Genomic DNA, 12417 nt, shown 5'->3' on the forward strand with positions numbered 1-12417 from the left:
AAGCTCCGCGTTTCTCCAGTCTTCATTAAACTCAACCTGCAGGCTGACGACTAGCCCCAATCTGTCCGAATCGCATTCTGCGTCAAGTGCCGCAACCCAGGGGCCTTGAGCTAATCTTAACCTGCGGTTCCTACAGGCTGCGTGTGCCATTCGTCTAGGTATCCTGCCTAGTACCTAGGTATTGGAAGGGGAGTGAGATCAACAAGATCCCGTCGGCGTCCAGTGAACCGGTCCTATTTCCGCCTTGCAGCACCACCATCAGCAGCACACCACCACATCTGCTTAGCAGCAAACCCGTGGGCCGTGGCAAAGGGGGGAAAAGTGGTCTCGTGGCCTGCGATCGACCAACCGGAGACTTGAGACTGGGCAGACGAAAGCCCATAAGCTGCTGCAAAAGCAAGTCATAGTGTCAAGCAAGGGGTGGGCAATTGAGCAAGTTCGCGCATCTGGTCCAACGAGGATTCAAGCGAAGCAGCACGACACAACCACCAACCACCAACCACCAACCACGCAAACCAAGCACCTACGCACCCAAACCAAGTCAACTTTGTATTCGTACCTTACCTTAGGCAAGGGGAGGGCAGCAGTAACTCCATTGTATCCATCCTTGGCTTGCAGACTTTATTCAGCAAAGTACCGTACCGTACCGTACCGTACCTTACCTTACTTGCGCAAGGTACCCGAGAGAGAGAGAGCAAAGCAAGGCAAACAATTCGTTCAGCTGCACTCGACACACCAACGCAGGTACGCCCACACTTCATATCCCTCATCGGCATCTACCACTCTATTCGGTCTTGGATCACCGCACCCACGCACATCGCAACGCAGCTGTCGCAGCCGCACGCCGCACGCCGCACGCCTCGGGATCCAATACCACCTCGAACCTGGCCTGACCACGCGCGAAACCACCCTCGCCGATCGATTCGGCCCCTCGTCCGCCCTCCTTCGCCGGAATCCTGAACCTGGTCCCTGACACCCCTTCCCCTTCCACGCCCTCCTTCTGCTTACCTACGGGAAACTCTTCCACCTCCCTGGCGCGAACCACACCGTCATCCCCCGTCATCCCGCCCGCTCTCCGTTCCCGTCCCCGTCCAGCCCATCCTCTCACACCTCGCTCCCACTCCCGCTACCACTCCTAGGCCCAGGCTCAGCCTCCAAGCCCCCCCCTCCAACTCAAAGACATGCAGCGATCCGGACCAACTCCCACGACCGCCAATGCGCCGTTCTTCTCCTCCTCCTTCTTCTCCTCTTCTTCCTCAAAATCCCGTCCCGGCACATCCTCAGGCGAACCACCAGAAAAGTCCCAGTCCCAACCACCACCGCAGCCGTCCCCCTTCTTTCCGCCGCCCCTCCAACCGCAGTCCTCCGGCCCCAACGTCCTCCTCAAGGACCGCAAGAACTCCTTTGGCCGCAAGACCTCCTTCAGCTCGCCCAACAAGTCCTCCTCCTTGTCTTCCTCCTCCTCCAAGCGCCGCGCCAACAGCTCCAGCTCCGGCGGAGGAGGCAATGTCGTAGTCACCGACCGCAACGTCCCGCCCGCACTCCCCGACTTCGCCCTCGCCGCCGCAGCAAAGATCACCCGCGACGCAGACAACATCCAGAGTCCCGCCTCCGCCGACAGCTTCTCCAGGATGCTGAGCCGTACCCAGACCGGCTCGACGAGCCTGGCGCCCAGCGACCGCCTACAACCACCGCCCACGTCCGCGACACATCCCAACATGTGGCAGTCGAGCGAGTCTGTCGTGTTGCACATGCAGATGCAGGAGATTGCGAACAAGAGGATATCAACGTTGGACTATTTACGGAAAGCGTATGTGCTACCCCTCTCTCTACTTGGGTTACCAATGTCCTAACTATGATTCAACAGACACGAAGGCCGAGTATACTGGTTCAACACAATCCTCTTCGACAAGCCCGACCTCGCCCGCATGCCCTCCTTTGAATCGCGCAAGCTCGCCCGCCGCGCGACAAACTACCTCCTCCTCGGCCTCTCCCTCCCCACAATTGTCGACCTCTACGCAAACACCCCTATCGAGTTCCTCCGCAGCCTCAACAACCTCCTCCAAGAATTCGAGTCCTTCCAACAACTCCACAGCGAAGGCGGCACCTCCACCTCCTCCCTCTCCCGCGCCCGCCTCCCCTCCATGTTCCGCCGCCAGGGCGGCAAATCACGGCGCAGCGCCAGCGGCGCAAACGACATCGGATACCCCCTCGACTCGGACTCGGCGAGCGGCGGAAGCTACGGCGGCATCGGGGGCTCGTCGAGCGCGAGCGCGAGCGTAATGTCCTTTGCGTCGAGCGATAACGATCTGTTGCCGGGCGAGGTGTACACGCACCTGCTCACGCCGTCGCTGCCGTTCGAGCCGGATTTCTACGAGACGTTTGCGACGCTGTGCGAGGTGCTGATCGACGTCTACACGAAGGTGCTGAGCCTGGTGCCCACGCCGCGGGAGACGACGGCGCCCGTGGCGGAGCTGTTTGCCAAGGCGGACGCCAAAGTGCGCAAGATTATCGTGCAGGGCGTCGTCAAGGAGTTTGAGGACAGCAGCAGGTCGCACATCAAGACGGAGGTGGCCAATATCGGCAAGGTTGTGCTCGGTGGGCTCATGTGATGGATGGAACGTATACGGATTATATGGGACCCATGTCTGGAATGATTTGCATTGTTTTGTCTACGGAGTTCTTTCTTTCTTTGGCGCACCCCTTACGGATGATGGATGGTTCATGTTTGAAACGTGAAAGAGATTTTCGGCGCAGGGCACGTTATGACGAGGCTTTGAGATATACCATATTCATGTTTGTTTCTATTCTTCTTTATATATATATATATCTATCTATCTCTGACCTGAGCCATGGGAGAGAAAACATGTCTCAACCTTGATGTCCATTGATAATTGAATATAATTGATTAAAAAAAAAGTTCCAAATGTTCATCAGATACCATAACGCATGTTTTGTCGCTCACATTGGCGGACCCTAAGGCCTCTCACCGTCAGTGCTTGACTCTATAGGTAATCATCATCGAACTGGAAGTGTATCTGTCTCCCAACATCCCCTCGTTGAATCCAGGGCATCATAGACGGGTGAGACTTCCCACGAAGTCCAGAGTGTAGGTGTCTAGCCCCTTTGCGGACCAACAAAGGAAGATTGGGGACGAAACCCTCAAGAGCAAAACCCAAAAGGTTTGGTTTGAACCCCCCTCGCACCAAGAATAAGCCCCATCGAGTAACACGCCCAAACCTCAGTAAAGAGGCTGTGGACGGGCAATCGCATACCTATCGATCTCGACGAAAGACCCTCCGACGAACCCTTGAATTCGCCCGGCAAGCGAAACCCTCCCAACGGCCACCCCGTCATCAAAAGCTCCCTAACCCAAGATCCCCAACTCGCAACTCCCCAGGCGCGGACTCATATCTTCATCCAAAGGGTCCTGGAAAGCGAAAGCAGGGTCTCGAAGGGTAAAGAAGACCGACGATGTAGCGACGGGGCGGGGTGTGAAAGAGCCCATTGTGTCCGGACGCAGGTCTTGGAGGTCAGCCGCTGTGCTTCTATGGCGGCGCGTTTCCGCGGCGTTTTGGCTTCCCCTGTGACAGAGAAGTAACGTGTGTCCGGGGACTTTCTCCCAAAGCTTTCGAATTTGAGACTCCTGTGAGGGAATCTCCGTTTGTGAGCTTCGATGGCGATTTGTCGGACGAGGGGGGTTGAAGAGAAGAAGAAGAGAAGAAAGCAGACGCGAAGCTTGCAGTCTTTTTTATAAAGAAAAAAAAAGTTTCGGAGCTGTAAGGTGGGGCTCGTGTTGTGGCTGTTGCGTTGTGGAGACCTCTCTCTCTGCCTGCCTATTAGCTGAGGTGTGGCTCAAGCGCAGGGACGTCAGGCACCCAGCCTTGTGGCTTTTTGGGCCAATGGAAGGTGGCCATCACTTTTCGCATCGCGACTGCCTTCGTGCCTGGACTGGGAAGCTTCACTCGGACAATTTCCAATAGCTATTTGAAGCTTCAGCAGCCCGCGTCTGTAGCCAACAATTCTCCTCAACAGATATACTGATTGACAGGACAACGCGTGTTTCGCTTTCGAACGACACTCTTCTTACCGCCCACACAAAACCACCACTGCACGTAGCTCGATCGACAACACACCGACAACATGTCCGGCCTGTTTGGCGCCGCATCGTCGGCCTCGTCGAGCAACACGGTCGGCGATCTCAAGCAGGACGTCGCCCTCAACAACCCTCCCGAAGACAGCATTTCCGATCTCGCCTTCTCTCCCGCTCAGAACCAGACCAGCGACTTCCTGGCAGTCTCCAGTTGGGACAAGAAGGTCAGAATATACGAGATTGCACCCAACGGGCAGAGCGAAGGGCGGCACGCCTACGAACACGATGGTCCAGTCTTGGGCTGCGATTGGTCCAAGGTATTATATCTCCGACTCTACATACATATGTAATGAACTCTGGCTAACATTCTTCCAACAAGGACGGCACAAAAGTTCTCTCCGGCGGCGCCGACAAGGCCGTCAAGCTCTGCGATCTGGGCTCCCAGCAGACGATCAAGATTGGCGAGCACGACCAGCCCGTCAAGTCGGTCCGCTTCTTCGAGTCGTCCGGCACCCCGATGGCCGTGTCGGGCTCCTGGGACAAGACGGTCAAGTACTGGGACATGCGTTCGCCGACACCCGCGGCATCGCTGGCCTGCCAGGAACGCGTATACACGATCGACGTGCGAAACGACCTCCTCGTCATAGGAACCGCCGACCGGTACATCAACGTGGTGGACCTCAAGAACCCGACAAAATTTTACAAGACTCTGCAGAGCCCACTCAAGTGGCAGACGAGGGTCGTCAGCTGCTTCGCGGACGCCGCTGGCTTTGCCATTGGTAGTATCGAGGGACGTTGCGCGATTCAGTATGTCGAGGACAAGGATGCTACGTAAGTTTTGATCTCTGGAAAGATGCGAACGAAGTACAGCAGGCGGCTAACACTGCACAAACAGATCCAACTTCTCCTTCAAGTGCCACCGAGACCCTCCCGCCAACAACGTCACCAACGTCTATGCCGTCAACGACATCTCCTTCCACCCCGTTCACGGCACCTTCAGCACGGCCGGCTCTGACGGTACCTTCCACTTCTGGGATAAGGACGCCAAGCACCGTCTCAAGGGCTACCCGCAGGTCGGCGGCAGCATCACGGCCACCACCTTCAACAAGACCGGATCCATCTTCGCGTACGGTATCAGTTATGACTGGGCTAAGGGCTTCCAGCACAACACGCAGGCGTACCCCAACAAGGTCATGTTGCACCCCGTTCAAGCGGATGAGTGCAAGCCTCGCCCGACTATGAAGAAGCGGTAAATGTAGGAAGGGGTCCATTGGTTGGACGAGTTGGATTCACACCCGGATGAGTGGGGTGGGCGGCGTGCGCAAGGTAATTGAGCACAGGACGTAGGGGACAGACGACAAGTAGATGTTATTGCGCCAGGATGGATACCTGTGTAATGTACGAGGAGGGTCCATGAATTCGGGGTTTTCAGTCACTGAGGTGCAAGCAAATGTTAAGGATCGCGAATCATCGCCGCGAAAAGGAGTGTACGGTACCGGACGATACCAAATTGGCAATCAAAAGTTTTAAGAATCATGTCACATTCTCTTTGCAAGTAGATTGTGAGACTTGAAGTTTGGGCTGGATTTGCTCAAGCAAGATCCAAATTTGAGCCATTGAATTTTTTGAAATGCTAGTCGTACCCGATTGTGAATGTCAAGTTGGTGTTCTTACCAACTGAATCGCAATTAAAACCATGTAAACCAACGATAAATGAAAAAAAGAATTGTCTCGACTGCTTCCAAAGCTAGTCCACATACTACATGACGTTGAAAGTAACATCATCCGCTTTGCTGCTTTAGTCACACATCATAACAATCATCCCAACCCTTGCGTCGGAGCACACAGCGTTTCTAATCTTCTTCTCTTAGAAAGCAGGCTTCTGCGACGACCCAACAACGTTATCAACAAGACCCTTCCACAAATCTCTCAAACCGGGCTGATGCGCCTCCGTCTCGGCGGCAGCCTCGCTGTCGTGAGCCCACTTCAGCTCCACGCCGTCCACGCCGAAGCCCTCAACCTCCGTCAAAGCGGCGGCGGTGGTGACGTTTTCGGGGTGTGCGGCAATGATTGAGATCTCAGGCTTGCTGAGCGGGAGAGCGTCCGCGGCGGAGGCGGGGGTCTGCTCGTAGAGAGATTGGTGTTTTGTGGTGAAGGAGTCTGGGAGGAGGGGCATGCGCATGCCTGCGAACTCGTTTCTAGGGACGGGGTCGTAGGAGATGGGGAGGATTGTGAAGTCCATTCCGCCGGCGTTGGTAGAGGATGATGCGCCGGAGGAGAAGGTTTGCATTTGGCGGACGGAGGGGGAGGTCCGGGTTGGTTGGGGGGTTGGGCGGTGGGTTGTGCTTAGGGTGCGGGCGGACTGTGGTGGTGTTGTGTTAGTTGGGGTTTCTTGTTTCAATAGTAGAGCTTTTTGGTGAGGAGAACGCTGCGCGGGGGAAGTGAGGGGACGCATAGAGAGAGAAACATACTTCGTGCTCGCGGGTGCTCCGGTTTTGGAGGAGCTCTGCGTATTTCGGCATCAGGACGGCGCCGTGGTTGACGTTGTAGTGGGACTCGAGGAGGCCGCTGGATCGGCGGGCCGTGGCGGCGGAGTTGATGGAGCGGGTGAGCTTTGCGACGGGGGCAGTGATGCGCGACATGTTGGCGGTTGGGGGGTTGGGGGTTTTGAAGAGATTCCGATGAGTTGGTGGTTGTTTTTGGGGTTAAAGTGCCGACCAGGCTTATAGTTCTGATAGCTGGTTGAAAGAGGTTGGTGACGATGTCTTGAGACTCAGATATGAGGTGAGAGTGAGAGGTTGCTTCAGGCTTGCTGAGTGCGAGTGGCGGAGTAGATGCGTTTGTACGGACGGACGGCAGATATAGTAGACTTGGTGGACGGTTGGATGGAAGGGAATCAAGAGAAGATGGAGGGGGAGTTGCACGGCAGATATACAAACGCACGGAAGGAGGGAAGGGCGGGAGAGAGATCAGAGATCAGAGACAACGAGACAGAGCTTCACTCACACACACCTCACACCTCACACACACACATACGCGCGCTATCTTACCACACGAGCATTCACACACACATGCACACCTCCATGCACACAGGGCGTAGATACACACCCTCTCCTCTCTGTCTGACGACCCCCGGAACAGGAACTGGAACACTGAGAACTGGAACGGGGACTTGGCCAGGGTGGGCCGGCGAATAAGTTCGGACAGGTTTGGATTGGGGAGAGGGTAGGGGCATGGATGGGATGAGATGCGACGGGGTGAGCGGTGGGATGAGATTGAGACAGACACACAGAGAGAGAGAGAGAGAGAGAAGGGGAGGGCGGTCCCAGGTCTGGTCTGGGTTCGGGGATGGGATGGGATGAGAACGGCGGTTGCGGTTGTGCTGATGGACGTGGTGACTGTGTGGTACGGTGACAGAGTAGGCAAGGTAAACGGGAAGAGTTGCATCCTATCTGAACCTACTTTACGAGGGAATCAGAAAAGAAAGGTACTTGCGTTGCTTAGAGACGTGGAATCGGGGTCAAAGTACAGGTCGCGCCCGTTGTCCGTGTAAGAGGTACGAAGGAGATGGATGTACCCGGAGGTCCGGTGAACGGCGGAGGGCAGCCTGCATGGCATGGCATGGCCTTTGGCCTTTGGCGGAGGGTGAGAGCCGGGTGCCGGGAGTGGGTGAGGTACCCTTGCCAGCAGGCACTTGGTATCCGTTTCCGCATACTTTCTGGGCTTGACTTTGTTAGTATAGCTAATGAGTATAGCGCTATTGATCTGTAGAGCTTAGTTGAGCCTGTAAGCTGCCAATGTTGTGGTAAGAGTATACTGCCGTCAGAGTGAGAGTGAGTTGAGTGAGTGAGATGGCCCCCCTGGTAATTGTTGAGGAGGGATCCAATCAGATCAGCAGGGGCCCCAGGGAGAACAAGTCATGGTTATTTTGGTTGGTTGAGTGGGGGAGAGAGACGCACCTCAATGTATGTGTCGGCATTCTGCCTCATGGGTGGGAACGCTATTCATGCCACCACGCATGCACATAAGGCGAGTCTTGTTTAGTCTGTTCCCCGCGGATGCAGTTGGTCTTGTCCTTCTAGTTTCCAGAGGAGCCGACGAACTCTACAGTGAGCTACGAGTCGCGAGGCAAGATCACGTAGACTACGAAGTTACATGGGCAAGTCCATCGTCAGACTGGCTGTACGTAGCTTGGTGGGCATTGCGGATGAGCACCCGTAGTGGCGACCCTATTTTCCAACTATTATACAACAGAAATCCAAGCAAGAGTCGGGGAGCACTCAGCAGTCTGGGCACCAGACCGCCCCGATCTGCGCGCGGAGCGCCGCGTGAGCTGACGACGGGAGGGGAATGGCGCGGGTGTGGCATGTATTTCCTGCCAACCTACCCCAACTCCCCTCAGAGCTCTCAGGGATTTTGTAAACTGCAGTTGCTGTTACCGTCACCGCTCCTGGATCTGGGATCTACTGGCGCTGGATTCGGGTTCTGCGTTATTGTGGTGGTGGTGTGTGGAACGATACTTACCTTACAGCGACCTCCCGCGGAGTCGGACACAGATTCTAACCGTGCCAATCGTGCCAATCTAGTACCGTTCTGTGGAGAATGGAACGGCTGCTGTTTGCAGATTCACTATGACAGTGGGCCCAGTACTCTATCTAAACTTGGCAGGAAACGAGGCGCTGGAGACAAGAGAGACATATCCATCGATGCGCAGAGAAGAGAGAGAGAGAGAGAGCAAGGATAGGGCACGTGTATGGGATGAGCACGTCCAGGCAAAGGAAGACTCTATCCGTGGAGCCTGGACTGGGTTCGGTGGTTCACTTGGTTTCTTCGAGGTGGTCGGGTACTGCGATGAAGCAGCTTCGTGACCCTGCCAAGGCGGGCACCGGACGGGAGGTAAGCAGTAAGGTAGGAGTAGGCGAGCGAGGATGGTGCTTTGGGAGACTGGGTTGCCATAGCGCTTCTGTCCTTGGAGAGGAGGGTGGAAGATTGAGCGAGAACGGCCGAGCCTATTCCGCCAACCCCAACCCAGAAACCTATCAAATTGGCTGTTGGTGTCACTGTGCAGTGGTTTGCTTGGTTGTTCGAGTCTAAAGTAGTGCCTACTGCGAACTGGCTTTCGGGTGTCAGATTGTCATAGTTTCAATCGTGATGCCAAGTTCGATGATCGAAGAGACGAGTGAGTCGTGGTGGTGTGAAGGCGAGGATGGTGATGGAGGGGGGATGACGAGCGGTTCCCTCCAAGACGTTGACAGTGAAGATGGAAGAAACGGCGTTGGTCGAGCAGACGAAGCAGACTCAGAGGCAACGGCGATAGCTTGATGTCAGACAGACGCGTTCCAACGTCCCCATGGCTCTTGGGGTGTTCCCGGTGATACCGATAAGGAACGGGCTGGGTGTTGTTAGACACGCCCTCCTCAACAGAAATAGAGACATCCATAACCCTTCCAAGCCTGGCTGGTCCCTGGACAGATTGTCACAGTGGCAGAGCGGGAAACCCAGATCCCAAGATGGGATCTCAAGGGCCCGTCGCATGATAGAGTCCTCTGGACGCGCCAGTCAACACCTACGGATACCGGTCGCTGACCAATGCTACGGGAGTTTAGGCACTGTTACGTGTCGGGCTCCACGACTCGGTGTCGATGTTTGTGATGATTTTCAGGGACGGCATTAACTTGAGAATATGGCTATGCATGAATGCAGATCGCGCGGCGCCTTCCGTATTCATCGAAAGGTCAGGTATCCATCAAAATGCTTGTTGAGCTGAGCTGGCATGGCTGGCTCACAGGCTGTGCACTGGGGAAGCGTCCATGACTCCTTGTCGAGTGTCGACTACAGTTTCCACTTGAAAATCAAGAGAAGCTTGGCTACGACAAGATTGACTGGCACTGACAGCGCGTGTTGACTTCGCCTTGACAGTTTCTAGGTCCCTGCTTGGTGCTTGGAGGGGGAACTCGAGGCGAGCAGGAACAAGGAGACAGAAACGGGGGACAGGCAAAAAAAACCTAAGGACAGGGAATTTTGGAAGGGAAACCAAAAGCTTCGAGACGTTGAGGAGCTTGGGCCAGCTGCGGGTCCCCGGTACATGCACGCCGGCTTCCCGTCCCTTTGCCCCCACTCACACCACGCTACGTACCAGTGCTTACTGAAGGTGCCTTAGTAAAGGTACGAGGATACTTCTCTCTCCGACAATCCTCTCGGTCAACAGCCTAAGCAATGGAGGAAGCCTCCAACATGGCCATTTGAACGGAGTACAACACTCAGCAGCCAACTCACACTTCGCTCTCACACCCGCGCACCAGAAACCACAGACGCACCACTGACGCTCGCCATTGCTACACCTTGCTCTGGCGGGTCAGGGCCCACTGGACGAACCGTCAGACTCGCTCAGGGCTAAGGCACGGCTGGTCTGCCACTTGAAGATTTGTTGACCGAGACGCGCATTGGCGTCCTTTTTTCATAGTCTCCATCCTCGCTATGATTCTCTCTCTTCAGCAACGGCTGGCTTGGCCATCGTAGCGCTTCTCGTTCCTGTTTTCCTCGTCCGTTCTTGGTTTCTCTCGTCGAGCTTTCGTCCTGGACTCTTGACTCTTTGGATCGCAGAGTTCTCCTTTCGCCGTGGTCGCCCTGGGATTGTCCCAAAGAAGCGTCGTAACATAGGTACCGCCCTGCCCTGCCCTGTCACGCCTGCCAACCAAGACATGCTGGGGCTAGTTAGCGTAGGTATTCCCCTGCCGCTGGGGGACCTGCAACCCCATGATCGTCCTTGTCGGCTGGGCATGCCTGGATGGGGTTATCTCGCTCGACATCACTGGCCAGCCGCCCACGGCCAAATGGCGGACAGGGCGAACCGTTGAGTCTTGACTCTGGGCTCTTGGACTAACCCTCCGAAGATCGCACTGAGCCAAGGCCAGTCTATTTGCCTACCAATATGGTGGAAATTGCACCTGGGACAGTGCATCAAGGTATAAACAAGTTGACGCGCAAATACACAGGGGGAAGCTACACACTACCACGATACGCTGGTGGTTGGTTGGCAAGCTAGGAACTCGAAGCTCAGGGGAGCTCCATAGCTTCTTGGGCTCACCGCTTGGGGTTCAGATCCACCGTCCCGGGGGTGTTTGTGCCGCTGCCGCAGGTCGAATTACTCACTGAATTGGCGTCAGTATGATTGGCCACAGAAGACGGACGATCGGCGCATGGCCAGATCGTTGGGAAACCTTGCCAGAATCCCATGTCTGTCTCGAAATGTCCACCGTCACAGACGGCGACGCACGACAGTTGTACGGCAATCGTTCTCCGACTTGAGAATGTTTGACGGTGCAGATTGCCAGGTTCTGCGGGTAAGCAAAATGGCGCATCTTGGATCGGTCTTGTGCGCCTCTACGCGCCTCTACTCGGTGCGAACGGCACCTTCAAAATCATTCCTCTCTCGCCCGCGTATAGTTCACTGCCAATCCTTGAAGCTTATGCAGGGTGTGGCAAGCCATACTTCAGACGGCGTCTCAATCTGTTGTTCGCTGTCCGAACTAGGCCTCCGAACAACTCGGCGATATTCACCCCTCCTGACTCCCATGAAGTCATGAACAAGACTCCATCGATACGACAAGAACCTGATTCATGAAGAATCTTCGAAAATGGATCCTTGATGACGACGGCAAGGAGAAGCGCCGAAGAAGGAGGCCTGGAATCCCGAACGTTCTGATACTTGCGCCCATGCAAGCGGACTGATTAAACCCGAGAAGAAGAGGTCGGAGAGCGAGGTATCTATCGCCGAACATCAGACCAACCCGTCGCCGTGAGGGTCGTTCGGATAATTCTTTAATGGCTGGAACCACCAAAAAGACACACGAATCAGGGCCGAGTCTGTGCGAGGGAAGAGTTCTGAGAGGAACCACTGGCCCGGTACCTCGATCAAGGTAAGGCCCTGGAGTCTGTTCTTTCTGGCGTGTGTCTGGTAATTCTGGTTCGACTCTTGTTATTCCCCAGCGCCGGTATTTTTAGTAGCCTATGGCGTCTCGGACGGGGCGACGGCCGTGCGACGACGTCTGCCGCTCTCGTGTATGAAGTTTGATTCTTGGACCCAGGTTGGTTATGCTGGGAGGACTGACAGGATGCTTCTGCTCGGCTTCTTTGACAAATTTGTACCTTGAACGAAGAACCATACTGTGGAAATCCATTATCGGGAATCCCTTGGAGAGCTCCCTCATGACAATTGGATGAAGGCGAGTGGCTTGACTGATACACGCCTCATCTGCATCCGGCCACGCCGCGGATCTCTCACGTAGTGACCTTGATTGGCGTCTACATGTGGCGCGGTATCG

At 55.4% G+C, this 12417-nt stretch overlaps 4 protein-coding genes across 4 annotated transcripts; 3 read left to right on the top strand and 1 right to left on the bottom strand.

Moving 5' to 3' along the window:
• Positions 1 to 1631: 1631 nt before the first annotated feature.
• On the top strand, positions 1632 to 2612 carry BDZ83DRAFT_588377 (uncharacterized protein; the record flags this gene model as incomplete). Its single annotated transcript, XM_060506133.1, has 2 exons — positions 1632 to 1810; positions 1868 to 2612. 2 exons carry the CDS (start codon positions 1632 to 1634, stop codon positions 2610 to 2612), a joined length of 924 nt encoding a protein of 307 aa, XP_060360131.1.
• Positions 2613 to 3941: 1329 nt separating this feature from the next.
• On the top strand, positions 3942 to 5681 carry BDZ83DRAFT_680754 (WD domain-containing protein). The gene is made up of 3 exons (XM_060511206.1): positions 3942 to 4410; positions 4473 to 4924; positions 4989 to 5681. The coding sequence occupies exons 1-3, from the start codon at positions 4144 to 4146 to the stop codon at positions 5344 to 5346; spliced, it is 1077 nt and encodes a 358-aa protein (XP_060360132.1). The 5' UTR covers positions 3942 to 4143; the 3' UTR covers positions 5347 to 5681.
• On the bottom strand, positions 5663 to 6902 carry BDZ83DRAFT_61015 (uncharacterized protein). The gene is made up of 2 exons (XM_060507575.1): positions 6565 to 6902; positions 5663 to 6455 (listed from the first exon to the last, which is right to left on the bottom strand). Exons 1-2 carry the CDS (start codon positions 6733 to 6735, stop codon positions 5961 to 5963), a joined length of 666 nt encoding a protein of 221 aa, XP_060360133.1. The 5' UTR covers positions 6736 to 6902; the 3' UTR covers positions 5663 to 5960.
• A 549-nt stretch (positions 6903 to 7451) lies between these two features.
• BDZ83DRAFT_655924 (uncharacterized protein) lies at positions 7452 to 9187 on the top strand (the record flags this gene model as incomplete). Its single annotated transcript, XM_060510830.1, has 5 exons — positions 7452 to 7520; positions 7865 to 7898; positions 8176 to 8597; positions 8866 to 8936; positions 9052 to 9187. 5 exons carry the CDS (start codon positions 7452 to 7454, stop codon positions 9185 to 9187), a joined length of 732 nt encoding a protein of 243 aa, XP_060360134.1.
• Between the last annotated feature and the right edge of the window lie 3230 nt (positions 9188 to 12417).

This window comes from Colletotrichum acutatum, assembly GCF_030867785.1.
Source record: "Colletotrichum acutatum strain CBS 112980 chromosome Unknown BDZ83scaffold_126, whole genome shotgun sequence".
NCBI lineage: Eukaryota > Fungi > Ascomycota > Sordariomycetes > Glomerellales > Glomerellaceae > Colletotrichum > Colletotrichum acutatum.